Genomic DNA, 17,797 nt, shown 5'->3' on the forward strand with positions numbered 1-17,797 from the left:
ATAAGGTTGGATGACAGGCAAGCACTAGTTGGTCACGGGACCTGAATGGCATGCTAAAGGGATTAGAGTTTATCTACAACTACAAGGTATATAGCACACTCTGATCTGTGTCTCTTAAGCTAGCAGTAGTGTTGTGGGTAGGTTGAAGCTGACCTTTTGCTGAAGTGAAGTTAAGAGTTTTGTGGTAATAGCCCAAGCAAAAGATGATGAGGCTTAAACTTGAGCAGTGATAGTACAGTTGGAGAGAAGAAATGAACACAAGAGATATTCAGAAAGCAGAAAAAGCAAAACTTGCTGAAAGAGAGGGGGAAAAGGCAGACTCATTAGGACTTCCAGGCTTCTGGCTACAGTAGCTGGCTACATAATAATGCCACTGAGAGAATGAACACAGAAGAAGCAAATTTGTGATTTGTGGGAAGGAGGAAGGTATTAAGTTCCATTTTGGACAAACCGGATCTGAAGGCAGTGCATGCATACTGGAGAGTTTGGGATCCATCAGTATACAGTTGATGATTAAAACCATTCATAAGTGTGTTCAGGGAGATTATTAGGGCAAGAAGAAATGAGAAATATGGATTGCCAGGAAAGACAAATATTTAAAGGGTAGACACAGGAAGACGCACATCAGAAGAATAAGAACTGCACAAAGAGGGTGATTCAGTGGGTTATGTCTCTGCCTTCAGCTCAAGTCATGATCACTGGCATTGGGCTCTCTGCTCAGCAGGGAGCCTACTTCCCACTCTCTCTCTGCCTGCCCCTCTGCCTATTGGTTATCTCTCTCTCTGTCAAATAAATAAATAAAATATTTTTTTAAAATGCATGAAGAAATAAAAGAGAACCAGTTGTCCTAGAAACCAAAGGAAAAGAGCACTTCACTAACTATACAAAGGATAGGGAGTTGCTGTTTGACACTCCACAAGCTACCTAACGCTTCTAACCTAGTTTTCTCATTCATAAGTGGAGCTAGTACTAATACTTACAGCCTAGGGCTTTAAATAGTAAATGAGATAATATATGTAAAATCTTGGAAGTACTTAGATGTAAGCTACAAAGAAGGAAGTGATGAAGTATCCAGTATCATATAGCAAGACAAAATGTGAAATATGCCCATTGGAATTTATAGTATGGAAGTGATGGGTGACCCTGATGGGAGCAACATCTGAGGGTAAAGGGGGCAGAAGCCCAAATGCAGAGATGTGAAGAATCTAGAGAATATACCTTCTAGCTAACAGATTGGATATATGGATATAATTCTGATTTAACTTTTACTCTTAAAAATGGGAGAAAAATCCTATTATGGCTCAGGTCTTCCTTTATATAGCAGGCATCAAAAATGTGGCAAATCAAAGAACTTGATTCTACCAAAACTATTTATTACCACAATTGGAAAGATAGCAAATAAAATATTGCACAGTGGTCATCCAAATAGCTACAATAGAGAATGTACGTATGAGGCAGGAAGAGATGCTTTTGCTAAAGGAGTATCATCATGGAGTAAGAGAAAAATGATTTTTTGGAGTCAGTAAGACCTAGATTCAAATACCAGATTTTCAGTATTTGGGACTTTAAGAAAGTTACATGGTTACTCTGGAATTTGGCTTTCTTCATTTATAAAGTGGAGAAAAATAATACCTATTCATGGGAATACTGATGATTAAACAAGATAATTTTCATAAAGCTCCTGACAACTTACAGACCCTCAATAAATGCTAGTGCTTATTTTCATGGATGAAAAATGGAGAAATTGGTTTCTCCATTAGGATACTGCTTTCTAAAGCTACCAAACCTTCAGATTTGGTCGAAGGGCCTGCATTCAAATATCTTTACTCATATCTTTCCATTTTAAGTGCCCAGTCACTGTGAGACTACCACTTTATGCACCCATATGCATGATCTTGCTACAACTTCAAGAACAAAAGAAACAATGTTTTTTCCTCAGTCCTCAGATTTTAATGGTCTTTACTTTCTAATCATTAACTGATATTCTAAATTTCACAAGAGCAGAACATTTCAATGACAGAAGAACAGCAACAAACATTTCTTACAAAACACCGTTTATACATTGCCCAAAATGCCAAGAGCGTTTCTGCTTTCATTAATCTTTTTTATAAAGTTTGTTTAAAGGCAGTACAATATTATTTTTTAAAAATTCAAATAGTATAAAGAAGTATAGAATGAAAAGTAAATTTCCTTCCTTCAAATGTAACTATGCTTACCAGAAATCTAAAGATGAAAATATGAAGGTACAAGTATATACAGATATATCTTCCTCTTAAAAAAAAAAAAAAGTGTGGCCGCATATTATAGCACCAACTTGCATCTTGCTTTATTATATTAGAAGCTACCCCTTATTAGGAGAATAAATCTGCTTTAGTTTTCTTTTTTTAAAACAAATGCACAGTATTCCAATGTATGACTGTACCATAATAAGTATTCTTATATTGCCAAGAATCAGATCTTTATAAAAAAGCTGACTAGATATATTTCAAGCAGCTCTTGCTATGTTGATCTTTTCTCCCTTCTGTTCATTTTTCATTACTACTAATCATTTAGAAAGAACATTTTTTTAAAAGTCAAAATTTCTATTATTTGAATCTGTCAATAATTTGATAAAAGAGGTAGATATAATTTTGTAATTTAGATATGCAATATTTTTTTGCAGTTATCAGGTACCAAACTAAAATTCATAATTTCTGATTTCAAACTGACTCCAAGCCACATCCAGTCTCACTATTCTACTCAAATTTTAAAGCTGTCCTGGAAGAAGAAAGGCTCTCCGAATAAATCCTCACCTGTGGGAGCCACAGAATTGATCTACTAATAAAAATATGGTAATGCATTTTAAACATCAAAGGACATCTCTCCAGGAAGATTTACGGTGCTTATCTACAATAAGAAGACTTGCATCTCAGTTCAATTCCATACTTGACTCCACATGCCTCATTTATGTTATTCTGAATCTATAAATGTAGAATATGAAACAGACTTAAACATGTATCTTGGACTTGAATTGGGAACTCTTTGAGATCAGTATAAGTTTCACTTTCTCATTTTCTGACAATGATAACACTGTACATACTCTAAGCAAATTTCACTTTCACTGTTAATTTCATATTCATTACCACAAATAACTGTTAGAGCAATCCTTTCAGACAGCTAATACTCTAACTCCATTTACAGATGAAGAAAACTAATTCTCTTAGATGTTAAGTAATTTGCCCAAGGTCACAAATCTAATGTATAGTGGAACCAAGATTTGAACCACTTATGACTGACTTTAGAACCTCATTCCTGGACGCCTGGGTGGCTTAGTTGGTTGAGCGACTGCCTTCGGCTCAGGTCAGGAACTTGGAGTTCTGGGATGGAGCCCCACATCGGGCTCTCTGCTCAGCAGGGGTTCTGCTTCTCCCTCTGTCCTTCCCCCTCATGCTCTCTCTCTCTTTCTCTCTCTCAAATAAATTAAAAAAAAAAAAAGACTTAAAAAAAAAACCTTATTCTTACCTCTATTCTTATTCTAATCCCACTATTCTATTCTTACTTTACTAACTCTTGTTCTACTATTCTCTAAGGGTTATAAATTTCATGATTAAAATCAGTAAGTAAAAGTCAAACTGTTAAGAGTCATTAAAAGGAAACAAAGTTATCAAAAGTAAGTTTACTTCAGGGTACCTGGGTGGCTCAGTCAGTTGAGTGTCAGACTCTTGAATTTGGCTCAGGTCATGATCTCACTCAGGGTTGTGAGATCAAGCCGTGTATTGAGTTCCATATTCAGTGCGGAGTCTGTGAGAGTCTCTGCCTCCTCCTCCACTCCCCTCCTCCCTATTATCTCTCTCTCGAAAATAAAATCTTATTTAGAAAAAAAAGATTTACTTCAATTGAAATTTAGCTTCCTTCCTACCACTAATAAAAAAGAATGATCACCTAGTCCATTCCTGAATACAGAACTGCTTAGTAGAGAAAACATAAAATTACTTTCAAGGTAAATGACCTAGTTATGTTACCAACTTTATAAATTTTGAGCCTGAAAAACAACTTCATGATTGCATTATCACTTAACCAGTATTTTAATGCAGAAAGTATTAGGACACTTAACATACTAGAGTCAAAGTTCTCAACAAAACTACAAACCAAATTTCAAATAGCCATCAATACTTTATCACCTCATCTGTATATAAAACTGATTCTTAAGACTTAAATCACCGTATGTTCAACAATCCTTAATGTCAAGGGTTTTATCTGAGAGTTCTGACTGTAATGTAAAAATATTTCCTTTAAATTAGTTTCAAGCACAGAGGGCAAAACAAAACTTTGTTTTATTTGGAGGAAACGGTTAGGTTAGACAGACTTGAATCTTTTCTAAATTAAAAACTCTTTAATTCTTTCTTCCTTCCTTTATTTTTTTATAAAGTAAACTCCTACCCCCAACATGGGGCTTGAACTTACAACCCCAAGATCAAAGATCAAGAGTCGCATGTTCTATTGACTGAGCCAGGCAGGTACCCCACTTAATTCCTCCTTTAAATTATATTTTTAAAATTTAAAAAGAAAAAAGTTCTGCTTAAGGTAACATGTTTGTTATGGGATACCTGTGAAAATCAATGTTAAAAATCATTGATAGGGGCACCTGGGTGGTTCAGTGGGTTAAGCCACTGCCTTCAGCTCAGGTCATGATCTCGGGGTTGTGGGATGGAGTCCCGCATCGGGCTCTCTGCTCGGCAGGGAGCCTGCTTCCCTCTCTCTCTGCCTGCCTCTATATCTGCTTGTGATCTCTCTCTGTCAAATAAATAAATAAAATCTAAAAAAAAAAAAAAAAATCATTGATAGGAGTGCCTGGGTAGCTCAGTCAGTTAAATGTCTGACTACTGATTTTGGCTCAGGTCATAATCTCAGGATCCTGAGATTGACCCCAGCATCAGGCTCCCTACTCAGCAGGGAGTCTACCTATCTTCCTCTCCCTCTGCCTCTGCTCCTCCCTCTGCTCACGCTCTCTCACTCTCTCTCTCTCTTAAGTAAATCTTTTTTTAAAAAATCATAATCATACCATTCAAAGTTGGCATCACTTCTAAGACTAAAGATAAATATTTAGATTTTTGTTATAATTCTGTCCAGTTATTTATTTTTATTTGCTACAATGGGTATTCTTGTAAAAAAGCTTTTGTACCCAATCCTGACGATTTTCTTATTCTTAGAACTAGAATAGATAGGTGAAAGATTATTTTTTGAGGCCACTGATAAATATTTCTATATTATTATCAGTTGTACCCTATGTGGATAATTTTCATTTATTAATCACTTTTGAGAGGTAAAAAATAGTACCCTGATGTTCTTTTAACATATGTCATTGAGGGCGCCTGGGTGGCTCAGTGGGTTAAAGCCTCTGCCTTCGGCTCGGGTCATGATCCCAGGGTCCTGGGATCGAGCCCCACGTCGGGCTCTCTGCTCCGCAGGGAGCCTGCTTCCTCCTCTCTCTCTGCCTGCCTCTCTGCCTAGTTGTGATTTCTCTCTGTCAAATAAATAAAATATTTTAAAAAAAAATATGTCATTAATTTGACTATCACTAAGAAAATGATTAAATAAATTACAGTACAGCCAAACTGGAATACAGTGCAGCTACAGTATTGCATAATGTATATTTGTATGCAGTGACAAAGAGGATGTTCAAGGCAGATTATAGTGTGAAAAAAATAAGCCATGAAATAAGCTTATGGTATACTTTCTTTTTTTGGGGGGGGAAGAAAAGAAAAAAGAGAAGCCTTAAACATTATCATACTTGATGCACACACTTTTTTTTAACATGCATAAAAAAAGATCAGAAAGAACATACATTAAACTTGTATTTATAAGTAGGATCAAAAGCAGGAGTCTGGGTAGAAGAGTGGGAAGAAACATACAATTTGTTCCTTACTACTGCTTGAGTTTTAAAACAACTAGTATGTAAATAACATTTTTTAAGTAACAGCAACAATCTATTCACATAATTATACCAGAGTTCCTCAGTCTTCCTGAGGTGCCACTGTCTAGCATTGTCATTATCACTCAAACCTATTTAACATTTTTTATTAGTAACTACTTTACATTTTCCTCTATTTAATATCATCATAATTTTAACTAACTTTTTTTTACTGCATCAAAACTACTTTACATTTTACTTCTATCATTTAAGGTTTTAAAAAGCATAAGAAAATAAAATGGTTCTTTGAGAGTCTTACTTCTTTTTCTGTTTTTTTAAATTTGAAATTTTCAAATAAAAAAAATCTGAAAGGAGTGGTTTGGGTAGAGATGTAGGAAAAGAAACTTCTAGCCTTCCACCAGTATTTATGTTTTTTTTAAACAGAGGGGATACATTTCCACCATCAGACTATTTTATTTTTCCTTTTACACACTTATACATCCCCTGCTACCTAGAATCCCAGAAGTTACCTGCAGTCAAGATATTTGGATGTCAATTATACTACTGATGGTTGTCAACTAAAGGAAAACCCATAAATCTTATTTATGTAAAAACTTACTCATTAAATCATACCAGGTTTTACAAGGAGTGGGAATGAGGCATGCTCTTAAAATGACATTAGATATGGTAATGTCTTTTTAAATGGCCAATCTACTAATCTGTCTTGTAACACTGCAGATGGCTATTTGGATGGGTGGGAGTAACTGAATACAGAATACAAACCAGGAGTGATATTTAGTTCATTTCCTACAGCTAGACTCCAAACTTTCCCACGAACACTAGGGGGCAATCCCTGCCACCACAATTCTCGAACTCTTCTCGTACTACGCCTAGAATTAAAGGGGGAGAAAAAAAGGAGAGAGTTACTTTTTATACCAAAAACACTAGTTGCACGATGGTTTACCTAGTCTGTGGCCAAGTGACTGAATGATTTTTTAAGAACATGGTTAAGTATATGATGCATTCTTTCTGTGGGGTTCATGTCTGTAGGCAACAGAAACCTAAAGAATACACAGTACTCTAAAGGAGGACAACAGTAATTTAAAGGGAGCTGCCTTCTACAACTGCCACTTATCAGGTACAATGAGAAAATCAGAAATATGTGGACAATCACATAAGAAACAGGATAAAAGGAACATAAAAATCTGTTGTCAACTCAGTACCAAAAAGAAAACCACAAGGTATTTAAAAACCACAAGGTATTTAAACCACAAGGATAAGGAGTCTTTGAGAGGCAGTGTAGTCTACTGAAAAGTGTAGGTTTTGGAGTCAGAGAGGCCTGAATTCAAATCTGGTTTAACTATTCATTAATTGTATAACCTTGGGCAAATTATTTAACCTTTCTGGCCTTGAGCTTCTTTATAAGATAAATGAAAGTAAAGGCTGTAAGAATCAAATGTGATTACTTATGTAAAGAGCTTAATGTGCTATCTGTCACACTGTACCAATATTCAACAAATTCCCTATGCATACCCTACACTAGGCTCTGCAGAATACATCTCCCTTCTACCTTCCAGTCAGTCTATAGGGAAGATAAGCCATGTACAAAAATATTATCAGAAAATAAAAGGCAAAGTAAAGCAAGAACTACATTACTCTCGAATTATATTGGGACATTACAGAAGGGAAAGATCATTTATAGCATATTTATAATTATAAGAAAACATTAAAAGTCATTTTAATATATAACATTTAATAAATGCATCTTACAATGAATATACATATTTAATGTTTTCTTTGCAAAAACCTGCTATTACATCAATAGTGCATCTTGTGACAAAAGATATGTCAGAATTAATACGGTAATTGAGGAAATTAACATTTCATGGATCAACTCCCATTTCAGATGGATATCTTCAAAGGATAGGTACAATTCTGACGGGCATAGAGGGTGGTCAGTAAGGGAGGTATTAGAGATTGAGGGATTTATAAAATTAAAGGCACAGAAATCATGAAATTTTTCAGACACTGATTAACAGTATCATTTAGCCAAAGCATGAGATACATGTTGGAAGTAATAAAAATGAAGAATTAGAGACACGAGATCTTTGGAGATAGAATGGAATTCAGGAAAAGTCTGCTTACTTACATTACTTCCCAATTGGGCAGTATTTCATTGATCCAAATTACCATTGCACTTGCGATATTTTCTTCCTGTTTAAATCGTTCTTTCATTATTTTTTTCCTTTTATAGGCGTCTTTAATTTCTGTTTTAAACAAGCAAAAATTACTTCAATACAAAAAAGCTAGATCATATGCCCTTCTCTTTCTATCTATGTCCAAAAAAGAGGCATTAAAAATTACACTGGGGGGGCGCCTGGGTGGCTCAGTGGATTAAGCCGCTGCCTTCGGCTCAGGTCATGATCTCAGGGTCCTGGGATCGAGCCCCGCATCGGGCTCTCTGCTCCACAGGGAGCCTGCTTCCTCCTCTCTCTCTGCCTGCCTCTCTGCCTACTTGTGATCTCTCTCTGTCAAATAAATAAATAAAATCTTTAAAAAAAAAAAAAAAAGAACTAATGTTCCAATATTTAAAAAAAAAAAAAAATGACATCGGGGCATCTGGGTGGCTCAGTTGGTTAAGCATCCAACTCTTGGTTTCTGCCTAAGTCATTATCGTAGGGTCATGAGATCAAGCCCTACATCCAGCTCTGTGGTCAGCAGGGAGTTCGCTTGAAATGCGCTCTCAATCCCTCTCCTTCTGCCCCTCCTCCTGCTCATGCTCTCTAAAATAAATGAATGAATCTTTTCAAAAATTGACATTAGGGGCGCCTGGGTGGCTCAGTGGGTTAAAGCCTCTGCCTTCAGCTCAGGTCATGATCTCAGGGTCCTGGGATCGAGCCCCACATCGGGCTCTCTGCTCCGCGGGGAGCCTGCTTCCTCCTCTCTCTCTGCCTGCCTCTCTGCCTGCCTCTCTGCCTAGTTGTGATTTCTGTCAAATAAATAAAATATTTTAAAAAAAAAATTGACATTAAATAACATTAAAAAATAATTTTGCCAATGGCACTATTATAGTTAAACCTTTCTACTATGATGTCTCACTTTACTAATTAGACTGAAATTTAAAAAACTGTAACATACACACATACACAACACTCCTCTGAAAATCAGAAGTCACAATTCTGAAACAAGCGATGCCTCAAAAAGAGAAGAGATAAATTACATATATATATTATTACATAATATACACTATAATTATACATAACAGAAAATCAGAAGTCACAACTTTAAAACAAGAAATGCGGGGCACCTGGGGGGCTCAGTGGGTTGAGCCTCTGCCTTCGGCTCAGGTCATGATCTCAGGGTCCTAGCATCAAGCCCTGCATCGGGCTCTCTGCTCAGCAGGGAGCCTGTTTCCCCCTCTCTCTCTATGCCTGGCTCTCTGCCTTCTTGTGACCTCTCTCTCTGTCAAATAAATAAATAAATCTTAAAAAAAGAAAACAAAAACAAGAAATGCCTCAAAAAGAGAATATGTACATAAAATAATTATATAGAATATATGTGAGAGAGGGCACCTGGGTGGCTCAGTGGGTTAAGCTGCTGCCTTCGGCTCAGGTCATGATCTCAGGGTCCTGGGATTGAGTCCCGCATCAGGCGCTCTGCTCAGCAGGGAGCCTGCTTCCCTCTCTCTCTCTCTGCCTGCCTCTCTGTCTACTTGTGCTCTCTGTCAAATAAATAAATAAAATCTTTAAATAAAAAAAAAAGAATATATGTGAGAAATTATAACCATATGTTTTATATTATGATATATAACATGTCATATTAATATATTTATTATATACTGTAGGCCATCATATATATTATTAATGCATTAATAAAGTATATTATTTATGCTTTATATATGTTTATTTATAGCATATGTAATTTTAGACCCAGTGGGGACTTCAGAGGTCAGCTAGCCAGAATGTTTACTAATTGTGCTTCACAAATGCCTCAGAAATCATTTCAAGCAGGAAGCAGGAGGCCAAGTAAGCAGCAAGCAGGAGGCCAAGTAAGCAGCGGCTCTTTCTTTTATTACTGTATATTTTCAGATTCTATATAGGGTTTCTTTTTTTTTTTTTTTTTCCTTTTTAAAGATCTATATTTTATGAGAGTGCATGGGCAGAGGGAGAAGGAGAGAATCTCAAGCAGACTCCCCACTGAGCACAGAGCCCAAGGTTAAATCCCTAGCTCCTGAGATCATGATCCCAGCCAAAATCAAGAGTCAGAAGCTCAGCAAACTCAGGAACCCCTATATAAGGTTTCTTTGTAGAGTGTTCCACTGCTTTTAAAACAAAAAAGTGTTAATAATAATAAACAAAACCAAAAAAGATTTTAGCCTAAATCTCGTCAACCTGACCCGTGCACTTCAGACTTAAGGAAACTAATATGAGGTTTACTTACAGAGTCATATCCAGGTAGTATCAACGAAGATTAAAGCTATTACTTTCTTTTTTGGGGGTTTCTTTTTAATTTAAATTCAATTTAATTAACATATAGTGTATTATTAGTTTCAGAGGCAGAGTTCAGTGATTCATCAGTTTTGCATACTACCCAGTGCTCATTCCAACCAGTGCCCTCCTTAATGCCCATTACCCAGTTACCTCATTCTCCTACCCGTCTCCCCTCCAGCAACCCTCAGTTTGTTTCCTGTGATTAAGAGTGTCTTATGGTTTGTCTCCCTGAATTCGACTTGTTTTATATTTCCCGTGTTTCTTTCTTTTACAAACCAGAATCATGCCATACATATTGTTCTTTGATGTAAAGCTATTACCTTCTGATTTCCCAATTTAATGTTATTTCTACCATATCATGTTGTTAGGATTATGTATTTATCAATAACTATCATAAACATTAATCAACTAGTAAAGTCAAAATTCAGAGTCAATTTAAATTTGTTGGGTATGGCAGGAATATTTCAAATTCTAGATAGTAAAATAAACCCAACCAATGTTTAAATGATTAGGGCTTTTATAAAGATCTAACTGACCTAACTGACCTATAAGAAACCTATAAGGTTTCTTATAATAAACCTATATATTATAGGTTTATATATCTTATAATAAACCTATAAGGTTTCTTATAATATTATATATATATATTATTATATATATATTATATATTATACCTATATATTATAGGTTTATATATCTTATAATAAACCTATAAGGTTTCTTATAATATTATATATATATATATATATATTTATTTATTTATATATATATATATTATAATATAATATATAGAAACCTATAAGGTTTCTTATAATATTAAAAAAATTAACTTCATTTCCAAAATAGTGCCACAAAATAGAAATGTATACTATGACAGTATTCCACTAACTTAAGTCGAAGAAAAAAAAATTCATTGTTAAAAGGCTGTGTCTAAAAATATACAAAGCTGTATAATATTTTCTGAAAATGTACACTGAACTAACGGTGCTTAGTAAATAAATACTGTTAAATTATTCTTACATTATACTTCTTGGTGGGAGGAGAGACAGAATAAATAAATGTTTGTATTTATACACTAAAATACACATTTATGTGCCTGTCCAAATGACACAACTGGGATTCTAGAGAGACTCCATTAAGTTAAAAAAGCAAATTCTAATTTCAAATCGCATTCTCAGTCATACAGGAAGTTAAAGTGTAAAAATTATTAAATTATATTAAAAGCTTAAAAACTGTAAAGGTGAGCTTCATGAAATAAATTCATATCATCTCCATTCATAAGTTAAAATAATAGTAGTCTAAGGTTTATCACTGCAATTGTAAGAATTCTCAGTCTTCTGCCTTTCTCCTATTAGTTTTGTAAAAGAACTTGTAGAGAAAGTATGACTTTTTTTTTAAAGGTTTTTATTTATTTGTCAGAGAGTGAGAGCACGCATGTACAAGCAGGGGGAACAGCAGGCAGAGGGAGAAGCAGGATCCCCGCTGAGCAAGGAGACCGATGCAAGACTTGATCTCAGGACCCTAGGATCATGAACTGAGCCAAAGGCAGACACTCAACCAACTGAGCCACCCAGGCATCCCTGACATTTTGTTTTTAACAACAGATTTAGTTAGAAAAATAAGAAATTAGCATCATCTTAAAATGGACTTAATCAATTTCATCATCTACCCTCCTGTTGAAATTAACCAATGGGTTAGCTTCCTAATTGACATCAATAAATTAAATATACCAATTAGGCATCAATTTTATACCTCGTTTTTTAGCCTCAGCCACCATCTCATCATATTCTTGTCGGTGACGTAAAGCTTCCTCCACAGATTTGGCAGGTAGATTTCTGGGGGAAAAAATGTTTTAAGTCGATTTTTAAAAAATGAACTTTTAAATGTATAAACTTCTTTTTTATAGCCAAATATAAAGAATTTCTATCTTAACCTTCTCATTTCACACCTTAAGGCAGTACAAGGTTGAAAAGAACTCTGAATTTCAGAAAAGAATCAGAATTCTGGTTGCTAATATTCTACATAAATATTAATATTTATATGTCTGACAGATACATGTTTATATATTATTTAAATGTGTTAGATTTCAGCCAAGATTTCTAGGTTATCTGTCAAACCCACTTATTAGTTTTTTTAGTCAATTTTTTTTGAGGTATAATTTTCATACAATAAAATGAATGAATAGATTTCAAGAATATAGTTTGACAAGTTTTAACAAATGTATATAACTGTGAAACCAACATATTAATCAAGATATAGAACAATTCCATAATTCTACAAAGTGTCATTATGACCTCTTTGCACTCAATACTTACCCACTTCTACCTTAGGCAATCACATCTCTATTTTCTATCTCTACACATTAGTTGGTTGCCTTTTATTTTTTTTTAAGATTTATTTATTTGGGAGAGAGAGAGAAAAAGAGAGAGAGAGGTGGGGGGTGGGGAGCAGAGGGACAGGGAGAGAAATCGTCAAGCAGACTCCCCATGAGTGTGGAGCCCAACACAGGGCTGGATACCAGGACCCTGAGCCGAAACCAGGAGTCCACATCTAACTGACTGAGTCACCCTGGCACCCATAGCTAGTTAGCTGCCTTTTAAAGAATCTCATATAGGAAAAGAAAAAAAAAGAATTTCATATAGATTCTTTTTTGTCTCGTTTCTTTTGCTGAGCATGCTTTTGAAATTCAGCCATGTTATTCTGCATACTAGTAATTCTTTTAATTAGTACTTAATTAGTATTTCTTTTAATTGGTGAGTAGTGTTCTATTTATCCATGTGGATGAACATTTAGATTGTTTCCAGTTTAGGGCCACCACAAATATAGCTACTATAAATATTCACTTCAAGTCTTTGTGTGGGTATCTGCTTTCATTTCTCTTGGGTAAATACTTAGGAGTAGAATTCTTGGGTTATATGATAAGTGCAGGTATACTTTTATAAATTGCTTTCTACTTTCAGAGTGTTGTTTTTTTAAGATTTTATTTATTTATTTGACAGAGAGAGAGAGATCACAAGAAGGCAGAGAGGGAGGCAGAGAGAAAGGGGTAAGCAGGCTCCCTGCTGAGCAGAGAGCCGGATGCAGGGCTGGATCCCAGGACCCTGAGGTCATAACCTGAGCCAAAGCCAGAGGCCTAACCCACTGAGCCACCCAGGTGCCCCTACTTTCAGAGTGTTAAGATAACATTCTACCTACAAATTTGATTATCAGTTAATCACTTGCATATACTATATTTTGGCTTATAAAATTAATGGCTTCATATAGCAGGTGATTTAGATATCGACTGTGCAAAAGAAGTACATTTGAATATTACCACATATCCAAATATATCATAATAATGTCCAGTTTGGGAAGTCAGGTTTTTAAATTAAAAAAAAATTTTTTTCAAGTAGGCTCCACACCCAGTGTGGGGCTTGAACACATGACCTTGAGATCCAGAGTCTCATGCTTTATGGCTGAGACTGTCAGGTGACCCTCAGGGTTTTGAATTATTTTCAACAGGCCAGGATGGGCAAAGATATGTGACAAACTTTCAAAACATACATTTTACCTCTTCTTCTAAAATGGGATTCCTTAGGTATGTTATAACAGGGAGGAATGACAGTTAAAACTTCTTTAGGCCATAATGGAGTAAGAGGAACCAGGCTTACCCTCTTACTTCGATTAATTAGAAAAACGAATAGAACATACTAACCATTAGTTTCTAGACACTGGACAATAGGCAGCACAGACAGTGATCCTTAATAGAAAGGAAACCAACAAGGTAACCCTACAAATGCCTAAGCACACAGCCTGCCATTTCTAGGTCTCAGTGCTGGAGGTACCCAGAGTCCATCAATCTTGCTGAGGTGAGGAAACAGAGTTTGGAGTTGAGGCGTCCACAGCCAGCCTCTGCAGATCAGAGTACAGACATAGGGGAGCTACTAAGGGGTCATCTCAAATTTCTGGCTGAATACTATTTATGCATGTGTGTGATTAAATTATGGTAGCCAAGGAAAGAAATACCAGAAAGGAATAGGTAGAACATTCCATTCTTTTTTTTTTTTTTTAAAGATTTTATTTATTTATTTGATAGACAGAGATTACAAGTAGTCAAGAGAGGCAAGCAGAGAGAGAGGAGGAAGCAGGCTCCCTGCTAAGCAGGGAGCCCAATGCAGGGCTTGATCCCAGGACCCTGAGACCATGACCCGAGCCGAAGGCAGAGGCTTTAACCGACTGAGCCACTCAGGTGCCCCTAGGTAGAACATTCTGAAAGATTGCACTGGGCCAGTCAGAGTGGAAAGACCTTTTAATAGACGGGGTAGCAGGTGGAATTATTAGGGTATAGCTTCATTAGTAAGGATACTAGTTCTAAACTAAAGGCTCTTCTAGAACCACTCTAACAATGATTAGATTAAAAGGGGCAAGCCAATTCCAAAGAACTTTATATGAGACTGAAGCCAAACAATATTTAAAGAAATACGAAAAGTCCAGCTATGTAAACTATGTAAACTCACAAAATCTAGTGTCCAATAAAAGTTACCAAGGAAGCAAAGCAGCAGAAAAATACAATTTGTACGGAGGAAAAAAAAACAATAGGGATAGTGCAGAAATGTCAGATCACAGGATTATAACTCAAGGATGATACAAATGCTGTTGTAAATACACTCAAGAAGGTAGAAGACAGCAGGAACATGATAAAAACTCAAGATCCAAATCTAACATCTATAGATGAAAAGTGCAATTCCTAAACTGAAAAACACAAAAAATAGGCCTGACAGCAGATTATAAACTGCAGGAAAAAAAAAAGTGAGTTTTAAGGTATAATAGAAATCTTGACAAAATGAAATACAAAGAGAAAAAACATCCTCCTGAAACAGCCTTAGTTGTGAGATATGAGCAGTATCTAGCAACATATGCTTAACTGACTCAGAAGAAAGGGGAGAGGTGGCAGACAAAAAATAGTTGAATAAAGGCAACAATTTTTCCAAAGTTGATATAAAATTATAAATGCAGACACATGAGAGTTCAATGAACCCCAAACAAAAGGAACATGAGGAAAACCATACCAAAGCATATCATCAAATTCATGAAAATCAGAGATAAAGAAAAATCTTAAAAGCACTCGGAGAGTAAAAGAATTCAGACAGCAGACCAGCACGACAAAAAGTGATAAAAAATAAAAAATAAATAAATAAATAAATAATAAATAAAATAAACAAATAATTAATTAAAAATAAATAAAATAATTTACTTATAAAAAAAAAGTGATAAAAGAACAGTTAGTAGGGTGCCTGGGTGGCTTAGTCAGTTAAGCATCTTCCTTCAGCTCAGGTCATGGTCCTGGGATCGAGCCCCACTTGTGGTTCCCTGCTCAGCAGGGAGTCTGCTTCTCTCTCTCCCTCTGCCCCTCCTCCCTGCCCATGCTCTTTCACAGGGTGCACCCTCTAATAAATAAATTAAATCTTTATTTTAAAAAAATGGCCATTCAGTAGAAGGAAATAATAGCAGATGGAAATCTAGTTACTCAAATCCTTAGACGATAAAAAGGTTTAAAGAAAAAAAACTGTATGATGGGATGTAATGGTTAGTTTTGTGTATCAAACTTTTTCTCTCACTCTCCCCTCACTCTCTTTCTAAGCCTGCTTGCCTGCCTCTGAGATGTGACATGGGTCTTCTGCCTTTGGTCTTCAACCGGAAATTACACTATCAGCTTTCCTATTTCACAGGCTTGGGACTTGACCTGGATATGGAACATCAGGTCTCTTGGGTTTCCAGCTTGCTGATTACACATCTTCAGACTTCTCAGTGTCCAAATTCATGACAGCCACTTCCTTATAATAAATCTCTTATATATAGGATATATATAAAGAAGAACCTTAATACATGGCATTTCCACTTCTCTGAAGAACACTAAGACATGGAGTTTATAACATGTAAAGTGGAAGTATATTTCTGTAATGTTCTTATATATGTGAAATGGTACAATATCACTTGAAGGTAGTCCATGAAGGGTCAAAATATGTATTACAGAGAAACTACTAATAAAATATTAAAAATATAGGCAATTCACCAATAATAGATGAAATTAAAAGTCAACAAAATATTTTATCCAAAAGAAGGCCAAAAATAAAAAAGTAGAACTTTGACTGCCATCCTATAATAAAGATGAATTTCTCCAACTCCTTAGCATTAAACACAGAATTGTTTCTAATAAGATTTAAACAAAAGTGTGGAATCTCTTAGAAGACTTCCTAAAAGGAGAGTTGACTCAGCTGCAAGAGACCTTTTGTTCTACCAGGTTTGTCCCAAACACAAGTGCAAGGCCAGCATGAGATAAAGTCAGCTCCTGAAGGTGGTGCAACAGAAAGATGTGAACTTGGGTTCTTGATACATGGAGACACCATACTAGCTCTGAATGGCCCAACTCTAGGCCATGTATATATGAGGGAATAAATCCTTGTGTGTTTAAGCCACTATTTGGGGAGTCTCTTATTTGTAGTTGAATGTAATTGCTGAGTATTCTACCAGTTAAACAATAATAATGCTCTAAAGGGCAAGGACCACCACAAATCTCACCTATCTGACTCCGATGTTTAGCCCTCACACTAAATTAATTAACATTACGATTCCTAGTACTGCCTACCCCTAAATCTTACAAACTGATATTGTCCAAAGGTGCTTCCTACCCAGATCCTAACCAATCATTAACACCAATCCCAGCCTTAAGTCTCTCTCATTTCCTTTTGCAAACTATCTTGCCTGTGTCTCTGGATATAGTTTGGTACCACAAAGGAACAGGTTTAATGGTTTTTAAATTTCAGATGCTACTACTATATAAAGAAAGGAGAAACCTTGTTAATTACAAGAAAATGAGACCACAGAAAAAAGAGAAAGAAGATATAGATATAGATATGGCTTTTTTTTAAGATTTTATTTGATAAGAAAGATCACAAGTAGGCACAGAGGCAGGCAGAGAGAGAGGAGGAAGCAGGCTCCCTGCTGAGCAGAGAGCCTGATGCGGGGCTGGATTCCAGGACTCTGAGATCAGGGCCTGAGCCAAAAGCAGAGGCTTTAACCCACTGAGCCACCCACGTACCGCTATAAATCTAGTTTTCAAGTAAACAGTGATCTGGACTCAGATCACTTTTGCTCCCTCCAGCTTAGAGAGGAAGTGGTTTTTTTTGCATCTATTAATCTTTTGACCTCATATTCCCTTCTTTTGCTTTTCTAGTCCTTCTAACAACCTTGTAATAAATTCCTCTATTAAAGTCTCTCTGTTTGAAATCACTATACTGCTGTCAGTTCTTCCTGACTGGACTCTGAACCTTTAAGATACAGAAAATTATCTGATTGATAGCTATACTTCATCTACCTTTAGAAATTTGTATTTTACCAATAGAGAAACAGCTTAATTAAAATTTTATTTCTAGTTTTT

At 35.8% G+C, this 17,797-nt stretch overlaps 1 protein-coding gene across 1 annotated transcript in view; it reads right to left on the bottom strand.

The window, feature by feature from the left end:
- Positions 1 to 12,209, bottom strand: part of LOC123936318 (TBC1 domain family member 12) — a 28,856-nt gene extending 16,647 nt beyond the window's left edge. The window contains exons 1-3 of the mRNA XM_045996942.1: positions 12,133 to 12,209; positions 8,040 to 8,157; positions 6,674 to 6,780 (exon numbers count right to left, since the gene is read on the bottom strand). Of these exons, the coding sequence (XP_045852898.1) occupies positions 6,674 to 6,780; positions 8,040 to 8,157; positions 12,133 to 12,157 (250 nt within the window). The 5' untranslated portion in view covers positions 12,158 to 12,209. The remainder of the gene's footprint in view (positions 1 to 6,673; positions 6,781 to 8,039; positions 8,158 to 12,132) is intronic.
- Between the last annotated feature and the right edge of the window lie 5,588 nt (positions 12,210 to 17,797).

Source organism: Meles meles, unplaced genomic scaffold (assembly GCF_922984935.1).
Source record: "Meles meles unplaced genomic scaffold, mMelMel3.1 paternal haplotype, whole genome shotgun sequence".
In the NCBI taxonomy this organism is placed as follows: Eukaryota; Metazoa; Chordata; class Mammalia; order Carnivora; family Mustelidae; genus Meles; species Meles meles.